Source organism: Gallus gallus, chromosome 2 (assembly GCF_016699485.2).
Source record: "Gallus gallus isolate bGalGal1 chromosome 2, bGalGal1.mat.broiler.GRCg7b, whole genome shotgun sequence".
NCBI lineage: Eukaryota > Metazoa > Chordata > Aves > Galliformes > Phasianidae > Gallus > Gallus gallus.
In genome coordinates this window covers 76,127,000-76,145,644 of record NC_052533.1, presented here as the reverse complement: position 1 = coordinate 76,145,644, position 18,645 = coordinate 76,127,000, and the positions used below count along the sequence as shown (strand labels likewise).

General features: G+C 37.3%; 1 protein-coding gene and 1 long non-coding RNA gene across 6 annotated transcripts in view; one reads left to right on the top strand and one right to left on the bottom strand.

Annotated features, from left to right (window-relative positions):
• TRIO (trio Rho guanine nucleotide exchange factor) overlaps window positions 1-18,645 on the top strand; it is a 237,447-nt gene that overhangs the window by 87,811 nt on the left and 130,991 nt on the right. For 4 of the 5 annotated variants that reach the window (XM_015282226.4, XM_046930053.1, XM_025147706.3 and 1 more), the window contains exons 7-10: window positions 2,215-2,406; window positions 5,733-5,864; window positions 9,076-9,306; window positions 17,921-18,043. In XM_015282226.4, coding sequence (XP_015137712.1) covers window positions 2,215-2,406; window positions 5,733-5,864; window positions 9,076-9,306; window positions 17,921-18,043 — 678 coding nt within the window. Of the gene's footprint in view, window positions 1-2,214; window positions 2,407-5,732; window positions 5,865-9,075; window positions 9,307-10,598; window positions 10,742-17,920; window positions 18,044-18,645 lie in introns of those variants that run through there. The other variant, XM_040695757.2, reaches the window with a different exon arrangement.
• LOC121109616 lies at window positions 7,470-14,257 on the bottom strand. Its single transcript, XR_005857472.2, has 3 exons — window positions 14,170-14,257; window positions 11,349-11,489; window positions 7,470-8,224 (listed from the first exon to the last, which is right to left on the bottom strand). It is a non-coding gene; the product is annotated as an uncharacterized LOC121109616 (long non-coding RNA).

Below are 18,645 nucleotides of genomic sequence, written 5' to 3'. Positions count from 1 at the left end.
GAAGGTAGGACTTGAGAAGAAGCAGACAGATCCTGCAGGTCAACAAATGATTACACAGCTAGTATTTGCACCAGGGTATTTGCTTCTACACCCACTGGAGCATTTACTGAGTCTTTAGAATGCTGGAAGATGCTTCCGTTTCACTGGTCTTCATCCTCATGGGGGACCTGGTCCACCTCAAGACCTCCTGCAGGGAGAGCACTGCAGTGCACAAGTAATTCGGGAGGCTTCTGGCGTACTTGATTGAAGAGGTGATGGAGGAAGTTTGTTTGCTGGACATGATTCCCACAAACAAGGAAGAACTGGGTGGAGATATGAAGGTCAGGGACTGGACTCGCTGCAGTAACTATGAGATGGTGGAGCTTACAATCTCAAGAAGTGGGAGGAAGGCATTAAGCAGGATCTCAATTCTGACTTGGGGGAAAGTAGACTTGCCCATTTCCACAGTGTGCTTGGAAGAAGCCTTTTGGATGCAGTCCTGGAGAGAAGAAAGTTCCAGGAGAGCTGATTAATTTTCAAGTATCACTTCTGTGATTGAGTTATATCCATCACACTGAGCATAAAGTCAAGCAAAGGCAGCAGAAGGCTTGCACAGGAGCTCCTGACAAGAATGGAAGTGCGCAGGAAATAGTGGAAGAATCATGTGACCTTCTAGGAATAGAAAGACTCTGAACATGCAGAAATGGGGTTAGGAAAGTCAAAGGTCCCTTAGTAAGGAATGAGAAGATCAACAAGAAAAGTTTCTACAACTGTATCAGCAGAAAAAGGAAGACTAGGGAAAGAGTAGGCCTGCTACTGAAGGTGATCCTCTGTTTAGTACTGTTGAGTCTCGTGTCCAGTTCTGGGCTCTACAGTGCAAGAAGGGCATGGACTAGCTGAAGCAAGTGCAGCAAAGGGCAACAGAGATGATGAAGGGTTTGAAGCACCTGTTGTGCAAGAGTGCTGGGATTGGCTTCCTTGGATAAGAGAATGCTCAGAAGGATGTTTTATATACAAATATATATTAAAAGTATAAACAAATGCCTGATGGGAAGGAGTGAAGGAAGCAGAACCAGAGTTTGTGGCATGGTAGCAAACAATGGAACAAGAAGGAATGAGAACAAGCAGAAATACAATAAATTTCTTTTAAACATTTTTTTTTTTAAGTAAAATATATATATATATATATATATATAAATATTTACTCTGGGAATTATTAAACACTGGAACACGTTGCCCAGAGAGATTGTGTTGTTTCCATCCTTGGAGAATTTCAAAACCCCACTGGATGTGGTCCAAAGCAACCTACTCTGATTTGACCCTACTTTGAGCAGGGAGTTCAACTAGATGATCTCCAGAGCAGATCTCCAGCTTCAGCAGTCCTGTGTTTCTGAGAACTTTATTCCAGAAATCAGAGCATCAGCCTGGTTAGAAGTCTTGACCCAGAACTGTATACATATAGCTCTGGAAGAGTTAGTGAGAAACTTTTTGGTAGTTAAATTATTCTCGTTTCTGGCTTTGAAGGAATCGGAAACACTTGTTTGCTTCCTTTGAATAACAGTTTGTTCATACAGAACCAAGAGCAGCTTTTAGATGCTTTAGGCCAAAATACATATGTGAGTTAAATAGGAAGAAAGTTGCAGTGACTAAGAGCCATCATTATGTAGTTCCAGTATGCTAGAGAATCTTACTGGTCTATGACCTTTTTTTTGGTCTAGCTTTTAGTATTAAGCGCTGAGGCAATACAGTGGCAGGAAAATTAAATCTAAACTCTAAACAGAGTTCTATATTTTGTTACTTAAAAAGTAGAAATGTTTTCAGAAGTTGGTGTAAAGATTTGTAGAGCAGTATTTCATTTATTTGTATAATGGGGCAATCAAATGCCTACTAATTATACTTTTTATTTCCTATATTGTCTGTGCTACATGTCTTTTTGACCTGAACATATGTGGTCAACTCTTCCTCTTTATTGTAATAATGGGTCTATAGTATGACTTTGTTTAAGCTGATCATTGAACTCTCTCATTGTTTCAAGTTGTCTTTGTCCATTGCCAATAATACCAACAGGCTGCTACATTACACACCTAGATTTCAAAGTCAGGCATACACAATATGTCACACAAAACCAGTCTACTAAGCATAACTGTATTAAAGAATGGCTTTTATAAAAGTGTAGTTTATACCCTTAAGTGATCTACAAACTTCAGTTAATCTTTCCCTTCTTCTTCTCCACAGAATGTGTACGTAAACATAAATCGCATCATGTCAGTAGCAAATCGTCTGGTTGAGTCTGGCCATTATGCTTCACAGCAAATAAAACAGATTGCTAGTCAATTGGAGCAAGAATGGAAAGCATTTGCTGCAGCCTTGGATGAACGTAGCACGTTACTGGATATGTCCTCCATCTTCCATCAGAAGGCTGAGCAGGTTAGTGAATATGGAGGGAGTCAAAAGAAGTTTCCATGTTGGAATGGTAAATTGTGTTGTTGTACTTAATCTAAATTGAAAGTAAATGGAGTGATTAAAAAACAAGAATGCTAGAGCATTAATTTCTGCCAATTTCAGCTTATGTTTAAACAAAAATTTATTCTCTTTAGGATGGCGTATTGCCTTATATTCTCCCCATACTGTCTTGCCCATACCAATGCGAGATCTATCTTAGCCAAATTACATATATGAATTAAGACAGAAGAGACATAAAAGCTAAGCTGTATGAAGCTTTTGTGTTGAAAGAAGGAAAGATAAGCATTTAGCTTCAAATAGCGTTAATATAACGCCTTTTCTACATCCAGAAATCATTCACTGGTACTATCAGCCCTAACCTTCCACCTCATTGAGAGAAGTATTCACAAATCAGTCCTTGAGTTGTCAGTATTTAACTCATAGTAATTGCTTATAGAAAACAATCTGAACTGGTCTGAAAGTTAAGAAGGTAATTAACTGTGTTCTGAATCTGAAATGGTGGTGGGAAATGTTTACTTAGTATCCTGTAGGAGATTTCTCCTAAGTTAAATAAAAAAATTAGCTGTAGGCCTATACCAGTTATTTTAATTAAGTCATTATCCGTGTGCAACTGCAAGAGAGGAGGTATATGTAGGAGAAATAGGAATAAATATCCCCAAGTTAGTAGTCTTGATGGTGAAAGCATGTTATCCCCCTCAAGGGAATTAAGCTCTAAAGGAGTTGCAGTGCGTCTGCTTCTGAGTCATCCATTGATATTGTAGACTGTCTGCTGTGTATGTCTCTGGTGAGTTTGGAGAGCAGAGGTTCTTGGATGGATATGGCTGACTGAAGCTCTGGTGTGCTCCACAGCTTCCATAAATGATTTTCTTTCCATTTGCTGTGCTAAATTGGTTCTAAGGAAAAGTGTCATGTCTGATATAACTGTAGGATAATCGAACAGACCAGTTCGGAGCTGATAACTACAAAAATCAAGAGGCAGCACACCTTATTACTTTAAGAAGTTTTTTTCCCCCTATTTTCTACTATATAGAAATTCTACATCATTTTCTAGAGATTAGAAAAATGAACATAATAAGGTGCAAATAAACAGTGTCTCTTAGTGGTGACATTGGTTTAATCTTAGAAAGCTTAAAGTAAAGTGCATGAACTAGTGTCACTATAATAAATATTTTTAGCAGATTTTAAAGAGAAGTCACTTCAAAAATATAAATAAATTTTTAAAAAGGGAGGAAATGATTTTCTATTGTAAAAGATACCAGCTGGCTTTAAGCATTTGACAGAAACATTCTGATAGTTAAGCAGCATTGACGCTTTTCTAATTCATGGATTATTTAGTTTAGTGTTTATGCACTGTTGGCTTTACGAGTGGGAGAAAGATACGTAACTAGGAGAAAGATGAAAAGGTGGGTGTACTCTCACTGAAGCGTTGTCCTTTTCCATAAAAAATAATAGAATTTAGTCGGAAGTCTAGAGAGTAGACTTTTCGTGTGCATGTTGGCCAGCTACGGTAGGAGTAGGTGTTACCTTCTTCAGCACTACATGCATACATAAAAGAGGAAACAGGGAAAATATTGCAGTATCTGCAGAGATTAATTTACTTAGTCTCCCTAATTGCTCCTTCTGCAGTTTTTGCTTTATGATTAATTATGATGGATTGATACAGTTGCTTTGTAAGCTACCTAGCCATGATGTATTAGCAGTTGTGTTAACAGTGGAGAGTGAGTCTGGAATGAGAGGGGTAACCCCCTAAGAGACATAAAAATGGCTGAAAAATAAGTAGTGAAAGAAGTAATGCATCCTTTTCAAATGCATATTTACTCTTGCAAGTGACAGGTAAGTGTTGTTGCCTCCTCAGACACAAGTGTAGACTGTACCCAGCTGTCAGTGCATGCTGTCTGAAACAAAAGACTCAGCTCTGTGGTCCCACACACAGCTTCTTTTGACACTTAGTGCTTAATGTTAGTGATTTTTAGGGCTGTCCCTCAAAGAAATGAGAATTAAGCAGTTATCTAAGAAATAAGCATTTTATCACCCTGTCTTCCAGTTGTCAAACAATAATGTAGTACCAGATTACTTTTTCCTCAAAAGGCTACATGTGATTCAAGAATTAAGAAATATACTATGAGAGAAGTGGCTTGGCTTAAAACTTTTTGGGATTTTTGAACTTCACACAAAGAGAAGATAAATATATTTTACAGGATACCATGTGTGCTTGGCTATACTAAATTTAACAGCTATGAAAAATTCTGTAAAAGCAGATTATTTTTTTCTTCTTTCCTTTCCTAGCATAACAAAGGTATAAAATTCATGCCCCCTAGCTGTCAAAAATAAGTTGACAGAACTTCGGATGTGCATACAGCTATGATGACAGGTTCTCTTCTGTCAAGATAACTTAAACTTCAGAGATAAATTGTCTGCAGAAGAGATTCTGTCGCAGTATCCTCAATTTCCCCTGAAAAACTTGACTTGAACAGCTATGCTGACATAGCTGTGTGCTCAAGTACAGTGTTAGTCCTAAGAGACCCCTGCTTGAGTTGTAAATCCCTTACATGCTTGCTACTGTAGTAGCTTGCCAAATGAATTTAGTGCTTATGTGTGGAGAACTTAGTACTTTGGGGATGAAGGTGTGAATTTTCTGTGTTCTACCACTGCTTTGGCTCCTCGACAGTCACTTTCCAACAAGACAGCTAGGAAGTGTTTGAGTGAACAGTTCACCATTAATTCTATGTATGTGAGTATGCATGCAATATAATGTTTTTCTACAAAGATTTTAAAAAAGTGAGATTATGGCTTAATTAATATAGCATGAATATCTGTCTATACAGGAAGCTGGCGGGAAAGAACTGAGGGTCTAGACTTGAAAATTTTACCTCTATGTAGACCAGATTTTTGTTGCCTTTCATGCATCTGAAATAGTAGATGTGCAGTGAAATAAACTTTTTTTTTAGCTGCAAATTTGAGAAAAGGAGCAAGAGTAAACTTGAAGTATCAGCGTTGCCAGCAGTTTAATTGGTCGTGAAGGCTGCCAACATCTAATTAAGCCTGCCTGTCTGTGAAGGGCTGAAAGAGTTCCGTGTAGCTAAAAGCATGAGTGTAGTTAGACTTGAATATTTGTTTGTACTCTAATATGTTCATTTTGGCCAGGTCAGAAAAAAATACATGTAACAGTTTTTACTGTTAAATCCTTTCAGTGGCTGTCACAAAAGCGCTCATCCTTTTATGTATTTCCAAAATATATTTGTTTGTTGAAGGAACTCCGAATTAAGTAGAATGTCTTTTCTCTGTTGCAGTACATGAGCAATGTGGATTCATGGTGTAAAGCCTGTGGTGAGGTGGAGCTTCCCTCAGAACTGCAAGATTTAGAAGATGCTATCCATCATCATCAGGGAATATATGAGCATATTACCTTGGCTTACTCTGAGGTATATATCTTGTTTGTTTTCTCAGGTTGCTGACTAGATAATACAATGCAATATTAAGATTGGCTTGTAAACTGCCATCACTTGTTGCACAGTGATTTAGTTGAAAACTCAAATGCCAGGGTTTTTTTTTTCCTTAGTTTAGCGTACTGGACGTTGTTGCTATTATTCATATTTAAAATTGAGTTGTAAGTCTTTTTAATCTTGTCAAAGAAATTTAAAGCTGAGAGCATATGTGGTACGAGCAATCCATGTAGAATATTAAGGATATATAGTTTACGTTCGCATATTACTACATTTTAATAGCAGTATGATGCAGTCTTTAAAATACTTAGAAAGAAACTAACTGGGTGTTCTTCAAGAAAGTGTTCTGCTGATATGGATTGCTTCAAATATATTTTGAAAATCAGTCTCTGAAACTGTCTAACAAAAAAGACTTAACCAAAGGATGTCATTTGACAACCCAGAGGTTGTATACTTAGTTCTACCAGCATCGAAGGCACTTATATGAACCAGCAAGCCTGTGTATTCAGCATTTGTCAGATTAGCACATCCTGTGCTGCTGCTCTAATCTTGGATTCTCAGCACAATAAAATACTTTTGAGAATGCTTTTGAGTATTTCTAATATTTGTAAATACAGCGTAAGATAAATTGCTGATTCTAAAGGTGGCTTAAAAAACAGTGACTTAAGTATCCATCCTTCAGATTTTGAGTTCTCTCATGTACTTCAGTTAACTGAACTGAGAAATCAGTGATCACAGGTTTGGGGTTCTTTTGGATGGAGGGTCTTTTTTTACCTTTTTTCCAAGGTTGTTAGCATCACAGAATTGAACTATTTTGGTGTTAAATAGCATTAATGTTACTCTGAATTAAATACAGATGAAACTTTACATGAAAATACATGTTTGAGTAAATAATGGTATAAAGTGATCAATGAACACAGGACGGTTTAGACTACAGCTTTCATATTTTAAAAGGTAGCGATGTGGCAATGAAGCAGTGTCTGTGATTTATACATTACATAAAAAACTAAATTGCTTTCCAATGAAGCAATTCTGTGGTGGGCAACTGAATCGTAAGTGTGGTCACATTTCGTTTATAGTAAAGGAATGTAAGATTAGTGCTGATTAGTCTGCCTTGTTGGCATTATCAAAACTGGATTTTTTGGATACCTGCCATCTTAGGGCATACATCAACTTTATTACTGTTAGTCAGATGTCCAGAGTTCATGAGTTGTTGTGCAAAGCTCTTGCTGGTATCTCTATTCCTTGTATCATCTTTGCTGATAGAACTTGTGATCTTATTTATATGTCTTAACTCATTTCTAAGACCATGTTTTATGGAAAGATTTCTTTTCTTCACTGTAAGCTTTCTTCATTGAGAGGATCCCTTTTTTCAAACAATACAGTGTGAGATATAGTGTGTTTGTAGTAGATGAATGTGAAAGAGGCTATCTAGGGTGTATGCTCCATGACCGTGCACCCAGGAATAAAGGTTAGGGCTGTCTGGAATAATGATTACACAGCTTAGAAGTTGAAACACTGGAGTTCCTTGTGGGCTTTTTTTTTTTTTCCTGTTGTTTTTGGTTTTTGTTTTTTTTTTTTTTTTTTTCATTTCTTTGGTGTACTTTTTAACGGGGACATGAATGAACTGGAGTCTGCCATTAGCTGTAAATAACTACTGAGAATTACCATGGTTAATACTGTTTGCTTTCTGGTGATGCATAATCAAAATAAATTAGATGGGTAGATGATAGGTTTGTTCTCACAAACACCTTGAAAATTTATAGAGGGTTTTACAGCTGTGGCTTAAACACTTTTCTTCTGCTTTTCCCCATCTAGTAAAGGAATAGCTTATGCTTTAGAAACCAGATTTTGTGCAAAAATAGTAGTCACGTATTTATGTACAAGTCATGTTCCTCCTCTGGACATAAAGTTTTATTTCCCCTTAATTAAATATGCATTCCCTTTCAAAGACTGATGGAGTTATCTTTCTATGTGAAGATATTATAGAAGTCTTACTTATAATAATTATGTGTAGGACTTAATTTCTGTTGCAGCATGGAGCTCCTTTCATATTATTATAAATGGACAGCGATAAGAGAAGAAGGCTGGCAATTACCACGTTGTGTCATTCATTATAGATTGCAGTGTCTTGACAACATGATTTCATTGCAAAATAGTAGACTAATTTTAATAAATACATCTAAGGCTAGACTTGGACATTATTTTACTGAAAATAATTACTGTGTATTACTAAAAAGGGACTTACATATGCTTACCATTATAGATGACTGGTGTGCAACCAGTTCTTTTCTGGTGGCTGAGTGATACCAAATTGTGATAATTCTCTGTGCTTCGTGCTAAAAGTGACAGAATAGCTAACATTAATGAAAAGTGCTTTCAAGAGCCTTGACAAAAGTTAAATATCAGCACTGACTGGATATGGTAGGGCTATGGCTTTTTAATTAGCATGCAAAATAAATATTTTTACTGTGGTTTGAATCTGAGAAGACAATTACAAATGACTGCTCTTTCTTATCAGTGTTGAACACATTTTGGAAAAGCATATATTTGTGCTTCTTGGAAAGGTTTAAAGCAAATCAGGTGTAAGTTTGTCATAACACTGGTTTGTCTTTGGCTTGCCTGTACCAGTAATAATATAAAATTTGTAAATCAGGTCTGATCAAAGCATGTCCTGTGTCCACATCTGTTGGTCTAAATGCATTTATTAGATTAATATTAACGTGTAAGAAGTAACTTCCTTGTTCCCCCTCACAGCAAACAAAGAGAAAGATGAAAACACTGTTCTGGTCCAGATCTGAACCATTGTATAATTTTAGGGGCTTAGCTGACAAGAGAGAGAAGTGAAACTTAGAAGAGCTTCTAAGTTAGATTTTAATTTAAAAAAAAAAATGCTGTTAAGGAAAAGCACGCTTAGGGAAAGACAGGCTGTTATTCAGAAGACTGCTGCTTCTTTAAATTGTCGTAGGTAGAGTAAGGATATAAAAAAGTAGTTGTGTGGGTTTTTTGGTTGTTGTCTTTCTTTTTTTTTAATAACAGCTGCACATGATCATGCCTCGAATAATAAAAATCTTCAGTACTGCTCCCCAAGTTCTTAAAGAAATCTAAATTAGGAAGCAGAGGGATTGAAAAAGCAGACTGAACAAGATTTTGGCAAGACAAGTAATTCTTTGTTCTTTTTGGTGGCCAGGTAAGCCAAGATGGAAAGTCACTGCTTGACAAACTTCAGAGACCTTTGACTCCTGGAAGTTCCGATTCCCTCACTGCTTCTGCCAACTACTCAAAAGCAGTTCATCACGTTCTGGATGTCATCCATGAAGTACTCCACCACCAGCGCCAACTGGAAAATATTTGGCAGCATCGAAAGGTTCGCTTGCACCAGCGGCTTCAGCTGTGTGTTTTTCAACAGGATGTTCAACAGGTAGGTTTTATTTCATGTTGTCTGAACGCCTTTCTCTTCTATTAGATTTTGTTTTGATGCTGGTTTCAGTGCCAGCTGGGTTTTCATTGCTGGACCCCATGTTCTCTCATTCCACAATTGAATAGTTCCATGGAATCAGCAGATCAAGGGAGGTGATCCTGTCCCTCTGCTCTGCGCTGGTGAGACCACACCTGAAGTACTGCATCCAGATGTGGAGTCCAGTACAGGAGAGATGCAGACCTGTTGGAGCACGTCCAAAGAAAGGCCAAAGAAAGGATCCGAGCAATGAAACAGCTTCCCTAAGAGGGCAGGCTGAGAGAGCTGGGGTGGTTCGTCCTGAAGAAGAGAAGGCTCTGGGGAGACCTGATAGCAACTCTTAGATACCTGAAGGGGATTTAATCAGGAAGAAGGGGACAGACTCTTTAGCGGGATCTGTTGTGATAGAACAAGGGGAAATGCTTTCATACTAAAAGAGGGGAGATTTACATTGAATATAAAAGAGGGGAGATTCACATTGAATATAAGGAATATTTTTTTACAGCAAGGGTAGTGAAGCACTGGAAAAGATCACCTAGAGGGGTGCCTCATCCCTGGAGACACTCAAGGTCAGGCTGAATGGGGCTCTGAGCAGCCTGATCTATCTGTAGGTGTTCCTGTTCATTGCAGGGGAGTTGGACTAGATGGCTTTTAAAGGTCCCTTCCAACTCATACAACACTGTGGTTCTATGATTGATCGACTAATTTCAAGTTCAGTATGTTAGGAGAGGTGTAATGGGTAGAAACTGTATTTAGAAGTTAGCTCCACTTTAGTTATTTTTTAATTATCTTCTCTTGTTACTTGAATTCAGGTAGGATGGCAGGTTTTTATTCTAGAGAGAAGCTGTTCTCAGCTTGTGCTAAAAGCTGATATTCACTGATACTCACATTCTAGTTAAAATTCTGGACTTCTCATCAGAAAAGAGAGTAGTAGTATTAACATGCATTATTCTTTTACAAAGTTGTAGTTTCGTAGCCTCACTGATACTTGTGTTGTTTTCTTTTTTAAATCTGAGCATATTATACTAAAGCGGTAGAAAAAAAATACAGTGAAGTTTCCCTTCTGACCTTTCTGACTGTCCTGCTTTCAGCCGAAACAGCGTTACTAGCACACTGATGTTTGCTTGTTGCTAAATGATGGGTGTGTGCCTGGGGCTGGGCTGGGACTAGCTGCTGCCTTCACAGTGCAGCAGCAGTTAGCGAGGCGGAGCCAAGACAGGCACCTGAATTAGGCCAAGTGTTATTCCGTACCACGTGACACCATGCGGAAGGCCATAGCACTGTGGGGAGTCCACCCAGGGTGGCTGCTTCTCAGGGGTTGTGGGCATCATTCAATGGATGTGAGAGCTCGCGGTGCTGGTGGGCATCGGCTGGTTGTATTGGTGCTGTGTGTCAGCGGGTAGGTGGAGAGTGATTGCATTGTGGCTATACATATATCGTTATCATCACACTTTTCTTTCTGTTTTCCTTTCCTGTCTTAGTTAACTGTTTTTATCTCAGTCCATGAGTTCTACTTTGCTTCCTGTTCCCTCCCTTATCCCACTTCAGGAGGGAGTGAGCAAATGGCTGCATGGTGCTTAAGGTACCTGCTGGGTTAAACCTGAACTATCACTATGGAATTAGTAGTTATCTGCTGCCATATTTTTATTATGAGGGTGACGTTCATAGAAGCTTCAGTAGAGACATTAGTATCTCTTTTGGACTTTGTTTCAGCTTAAAAACATAAAGCTGTACAAAACTCCATTGTAAATGGATATTTATCAAATGTATAACGTTCACGTTAGTCTGCAACTGATAGAGATACTAGTAATTTATTTTATATATCTATTCCATAAAAAGTAAGGAAGACCAATACTTTCTGATGGTGCTTTTTAATTTCAGTGTACAGGTTTTTACAGCTCAGGAATATCTGAATGTGGATTTTAGATAACCAGTCACACATTCTGTTAATATGACATCGTTTCTTCCACATTTGTTGCAGTTCAAGTCAAATTTCATGTACATACCTGTTACAAGAAGATGCTAGATGTGGACATTTGGGAGTGAAGTAACCTGGTTTTCAGTGTTTGAAATAATTGACGAAGTTTAAGTCTGGCAGGGGCAAGGGTGAGCAATCTTGTTAGCACAAAGTTCTGTACCTATTTTTCCTGTAAGTTAAAAAAAAAAGTTGAAAAAAATACCTAAGAGATAAGTGTAAAATTAGTAAAAAAAGAAAAAAAAAAAAAAAAAGGCAAATATTCAAGAGGCAAACTGTTTTCCAAACTGTCAACAGTCAGCTGTGACAAAGGATGTGGAAATGTGTGAAAAATGTCAGCTGAACAACAACAAAAAAAAAAAGCCAAATGAATGTTGCAAATAATCAGGAAAGGCAGAGAGAATGACTCCAAGAACAGTATTATGCCACTGTGTAAATCCTAGAAGCTCCTCACCAAGTTTATAACATCAGTAGTAGCTGGTCATGAGGGTCTCGTGTTTGGTACTTGCATGAATAGTCAATGAGGGGCACTTGTCAAAACTGACAAGGCAGAATCCACAGATGAATCACCTGTACATAGTCTTCATAAGAAATTTTCAGCAGTTAAAATGATGGTTTGTTTCTCATACAATTAAGTAGGTCCTCTCAGCTGTAGCCTGGTCCCAGAAGTGAGGATTGGGTACTGAAACTTGTTCCCCTAGTCTGAATTCAGTCCAGGGAGGACCTACTTAGGCAACCTAGGCCAAGTGATCTCCTGAGGTTGTTTGCCAGATGCATAATTCAGGTCTCAGGACTATAGGTCAGGCTGCAGGCAGTTTATTTCCCGGAGGAAGGTGATCATTAAATACTACAGTGAGTCTTACTGTGCTGATTCTACTCTTTGATTTGTTATCTTGGGAGTCATAAAATATTAAATTACCGTTTTCTTTTACTTCCCAATTCATGACTCTGAGTGGAGTTAGCTCTGAAACTGCTTGTTTCTTTTTGCAGTGACTTTTCTCAAGTCATTTTAAAATCACAACCTGCTTCTTCGGTAGGGAGCTGAATGTTCCTTTTCTGTCAAATCAGTCAGCTGAGAGACTGGTTTGCCCTTTGCTTTATTTGTGTAATGGCCATTAGCCACCTACTTTGGAGGCTTCTGAAGAGTTGGATGTGGTGGTTTAACTTCTTGTTATGTTAGTTTAAATTAGCTTTAGACACTGATGGATTTTAGACACTGTCTTTTAGTTGATTGCAATGTGAATTGTGGTTAATGTTCCCTTTTGAAATGCAGCTTCTCATTTCATGCTGTAAGACAATGATAATTCAACATCCACGCCAGATGAATTCATTGAACAGTGGCAGAGGCCTCAAAGAAAATGGCAGGCATGTAATGCTTTTTCCTTACTTCAGTAATTTGTAGCTCCCCCAACTTTGAAAATCCTTCGGGGGGGAAAAAAAAGTGAGCTGGTACAACAAAGGTTCTTTTTTTCTTGCAATAGAAAAAGAAAACAAACCTAAACCAGATAATCTAATTTATCTGAGAAATGTTAGCTTTTCTGCTGAATGTTTGCTGGCACTATTCAGTGCATGAAATTACTTGGTTTTGAGGTCCTGCTAATATTTATATCCCAGACAGTTCTGGTATGGTTTGTATAGAGCTTCAAAGGAACTGTCTCAAATATCTTGATTTTCATTTGCACTATTTCAAGCTTGATGCCTTTTTTTTCAAACCTTAATAAATTCATTTAAGATTGTCTAACAATTAGTGTGAAAATCCTTTTTCATTATTGCCAGTGAACTTAAATGTACTTTTTTTCCATGTTAGAATGAACTAAGTGTAGCTCTCTTCAACTGTCCATAGTTAAAAAGCACATAGTGACAAGCAAACAAGTTATATTTAAGCTTATAACTGCCCCTCAACATGAGTTTGTGCTTTCTTCCTCTTCCTACTCCTGGCTCAATTATTATTAATGAAATAAGTCAGTTTATGAAAATATTAATTGAGTCACAGAGCTGATTGGAGGAGGGAATTGGCTGCTAATACATTTTTTGTTACTCCACCTCTCTACCTTAAATAACTGTTGTTTTTTTGTTGTTGGTTGTTTTTTTTTCCCTGTTTTGTTCAGTATTGGATAGAGTTTCTAGTGAAGCTTTCAAAATCAGCAAGAACATTGTGGTTCTAGTTAACTATGTACACCAAGAATTGTCTCATAATTTATTGGAACAAACAATATTGAAAGTAGCTCATGAAATTATAAAAATAGCAGGTAAAAAAGTAAAAGTAGTAGGTAAGATATAAATTACATTAGATATGAAAGTGGGAATGAGAAAACCTATGAAGTCTTAAATTGAAGAGAGTTATGAATTTCATCCTAGGTAGCAGATTTGTGCCAGGAAATCTAGTTTCTAGTTAATTCATATTAATTTCAAAAAATATGAGGTATTTTTTTAATACAGAAAATTTTAAAAATATCAGATCGCTGATTGTTGCATTCAGTCATTCTAAATAATTGTGAAGTACAGAGCATGCTAATAAAAGTATAATGTTGTGCTTAAGAATTGACATAAGCTTACCAAGAGCAAAATACATATTAGCTTTCCACCTAAGAAGAGGAAAGGAACTGGCTCTTACAATTATGATAGGAAAAATAATAGAGCAGTCCTGTTATAACAATATGAAGTTTTCTACTGCTAGGCCACAAAAAGTCAAAATTGAACATTCACAATTTTGGTAGAACGATATTGCTGATGCTCATACAATGAAAGCTATAGAGACTGAAGAACTACATTAATAGTTTGCAGATCAGAAATTAGTAAAACATACTTGTAGAAGTTGATATAAAACATCTGTTTATTAGGTGTCCACTAACCTTGGATGGCTTCTTTATCTGTTCTGGATAAGTCTGCTGCTTCTCCTTCCTTGATCTGCCTACCTCAAGGACTACGAGTTTTTGTTGCAACAGTCAGTTTCAGTTTTGACTAATGAAGGGTGGATCAAGAATGCTTTCTAGTTGCTCAGCATCAAAATACTACTGATTTCACTGCCTGATTCTACTGTGCTGTTTTGAGGCGGTGCCAGTGTGAAATGCTTCTTTTGGAGAGAGAGTATTTCTACATTTAACTGCTTGAAGATTAGAAATTCAAAGATTTCCACCCTCCCCTTCTGAGCTTTATGTCTGGAAAGTAGCACCAAGTAAATCAGAAAAATGTAAGTGTGCGTAGTAGCTAAAAGGGAGTGGGGGGAATGGACTGGATAATAATGTGGGGGAAAAATGGTAAAAATGAGCATGTGGAATCTGCAATATATCAGCTGTCTATTGTTTATTTATATAAACAGCATACACATATTTTGCAGCCATGAATGATGCTTCTGTGAAGATGAAGCCATCTTTCCATAGTAATTATGTCTACAATATATTCTGTACCAGTGTTTTAAGGATAAGCATTTTTTTAGATCCTATATTGGGCATAAGGATGGTTCTGCTGAGACCTCAGTTACAGCTTAATTGCATCTTATTAAAGCAACTTGCTGTAGTGGAGAAAAATATTATTCATCATTTTGATGAAATGAGTTGAGTCTCTGAAATTACTGTGCGTTACTGCACTATGAGAGTGAATTCTATGTACTTTTAGTATTAGTATTAGACAAGTCCTTAGTGGGTTGGTGTAATGTGTGTGATAACTCTTCAATAACTCTTCCAGGAGGAGGGGGAAAAATGCATTCAGATACAAATGGCTAATATCAATGTAAATTAGTCATGTTTTCCTTCAGTTGAAGTGATATGTAAAAGTTCTTAGTGATGTGCAAGTGCAAATTCTAACTTTGATTCTGCTTTTACATGCTGTGAAATTTTCAAATAAAGGATTACCTCAGTTTTGTGAAGTACTGGGGTAAGAAGGCTAAGCTGTATTACGTGGTTTGGCTTAGAGACAGCAGTGCTTCTTGTGTTGACTGTTTCAAGTCATGCTCTGTGTACTGGATTTCTATGACAACTTCTTGAGGAGTTACTGAGCATTATATGGCACAAAATTCCTTCTTGCTGTGCTGCTTTTAGCTTCTTATTCTGTTTTCTGGGACAGATTTCGTTGTTGATTTTGTTAGCTTATAGTTGCCAGCAGTTTCCAGAGTCTTCGGCTCTTTTTATAGTGAGAAAGCAGAGTGGTCTACTGAAACAAGTTAAAAGCATTGGTAGTACAAAATTTGTATGTAACTGAATCCGAATTTATCTCCTCATTCTGCCATCTCCCATCAATTCTTACCCTTGAAAGAAGCAAAGGAAAATTTATATTGACCTAAAAAGTAATAACCATTCATTTGGCAATACTTAACAGGAAAAACAAGCATGTACATATTATAGAGATTTAGTGAAGTGCTGGTGATTGGAGATGGCGACATTATGTAGCATTATGGGATTGTTTATTGTTTAGAAGATGTCATATAGAAGTGGATTTGCAAACCAAAAAAGATTCCAACAGTCAAGATAAATGAGAAAATCACACTGTATTATTTCATTTTGTTTAGTACGGAAAGCCTGGATATCTTGTATGGGAATCGTGTATGGGATTAGGGGCCCATCCAACTCAGGATATTCTATGTTTATGTATCCACCAAATACAGTCAGGATGCTGCAGGAATAGTTCTTAAGTCTGATTATATGGAGGCAAGAAAAATCATCATTGCACTGAATGTCAAATGCTTTCAGTACAGGACAAGTACAGTGGGAGTAGAAGGGAGAGAGGAACCCCACCTAGTTCCTTGTATTAGAGTCAAGGACAACAGGAGATACGGAGTGGGAGAAGTATAGGTTTTTCTAGCCAGGTCTGTTTCAAAATGAAGCAAAATACTGCATTTTTAAATTTCTCTGGCTTCCTATTGGGCTGATAGGAAACTCCTGAGTTCAGCAAGAAGTGCAGAGTCCTCTACCTGGGGAGGAACGAGCCCAGACACCGGTATGTGCTGGAGCCACCCAGCTTGGAAGCATGTTGTGTGAAAAGGACTTGAGTGTCCAGGTGGACACCAAGTTGACCATGAACTGATAATGTGCCATTGCCACAAAGAAAACTAATGGTATCTAGAACTGCTATAGGCAGAGTATTGCTCGCAGGTGGAGCAGAATGTTCCTCTCTACTCAGCACTGAGGTCTCATCATGAATGCTGATCCACATCTGTGCTCTCCACTACAAGAGAGGCATGGACATAATGAAGAGAGTCCAACAGAGGGCCGTGGAAATAGGGAAGGAACTGAAGCATCTCTCTTAAGAAGAGAGAATAGGGAACCTGGTACTATAAGGCATATAGAAGAGCAGATCTGGAGAGGATCTGATCTTTATGTACAAATACCTGAAGGGGGAGTGTAAAGAATATGGAGCCAAACTCTTTTCAGTGATGCCTAGTGGCACGAGAGGAAATGGGCACAAAGTGAAACACAAGAGGTATTCAAAAGCTGCCTAGACATGGTCCTTGGCAAGTAGTTCTGGGTGTCCCTGCTTGAGCATGATTGGAGCAGATGGCCTTCAGAGGTCTTTGCCAACCTCAACTATTCAGAGATTGTATGATATATTAAAAAGAATGCTGGAGATAAATGTTAAGTAAAGCATTCCACACCTCTTCATAAATACTGTGTAAAAATGATTAGCTGACTTAGAAAAAAATACTCATGTGGAGTTGTTTTTAATTTGGAATAACATTCTTGAATCTTGGAGTATTGAACAAAAAATTAAATACCATATGCATGCTAGTTAATGAAGGAATTAAAATACTGCTAAGATGTATTAGTTTGGAGAGAGACCAGATGGTTTTGTTTGTTCACTCATCAGAAAATTGGTATATGTGCAGTAATTCTTTGTGTTAACTGGCAGGAACTAATTGCATGTAGAACTTACTATTTATAAATCTATCAAGCCAGTCATTGTGATAGAAGCTTTAACGTCCTTAAAATGTCTTTAGTTCCTCATATTTTCAGCTATAAAGTTTACAATACACAAAGATGTCTACTTGATGCTGTAGGGAGATACTTGTATGGAACTGGGGGAGAATTCTCCATATGCTCTGAATGCAAATATCATTCTTCTCATAAGGATTTCAATTATATTGTGTTTTAAATATAATATTTTTCTAACAGATCTTTCTTTTTGTCTTCACAATATGAAGTAAGGGAAAATTCTCCTTCTTTAATATAAAACCTGACTGTTATTCACAAGTATTATTTGGGAATATGCAAACATTTGTGTTTGTGACAGAAGAATGTGTGCTGAAGGCACAAATCACAGAGAGACCATCACCAGGGGTCCAGCCACTTGAATCAAATTTGCTATCAAATTGATAAGAGTGTAGACATTATGCTGTCTTTGGTAGGCTTAAAAATTAATATATTTCTAATCATATAATTTAACTGGCTTGAATTAGTTATTGTCTTGGTCTAAGTTCATGTAGTTGTTAATAAGAGGATGTAACTAATGGCCTTCAGTAGCAATAATGCATTTTAATCCATTAATACTTTACCTTGTATGCTTAGTTTCGTGGATAGCTGTCTTTTTATCACAATAGTTGAATTTGTATTACCACAAGGTGTTGTTATTCAGTGTACCTATTGTCTCTTGTGTTTTTCTTTTGCACCACAGGTATTGGATTGGATTGAAAACCATGGAGAAGCCTTTCTTAGCAAACATACTGGAGTGGGAAAATCCCTGCATCGTGCTAGAGCATTACAGAAACGCCATGAAGACTTTGAAGAAGTTGCACAGGTGAAAAACAGTCACATGAAGGACTGTGCTTTATGTGAAAATATATGAAAACTTTCTGCTTGAGAATGAAAGGGCTAGGCATAGAGAGCTCCACTAACAACAACAACAAAAAAAAAGTAAAAAAAGAAATCACTTCTAATAATGGCCTATTTTATGTGTGTCACAAGCTTTTATTTATTTCTCTTCTGTGTTCCTGATTCAAGTAAGAAGAAGACAAACTACCACAGCCTTAAAGAATGGGAGTATTGAAGCCCAACAGAGCTGCTTTTATTTATTTATCTGTTTATTTGTTCGTTTGTTTGGAAAAAAAATGCTTTCAAAATAAATTAAAAAAAAGAAGTAAGGGCTCCGAAGAAACCGTGTGTGCCAGCAAACTGGCTTCATGTTCTTCCTTTAAATGCAGTTGAATTTGTAAATGCCCTCTTGTTTTGAGTCGCTCATAGCAGTGCTTTTTTCCATAGGAAGACTCTAGTTTTTGCCTTAGTATAGAAATGATGATAGAACTTCAAAACACACTTTTCTGTAGCGCTTCTAAAATGTCAAGCTGAATGATAGAGAGAGAATAAAGAACTCACAGAGAAGAACAAGAGGCAATTGCTTTG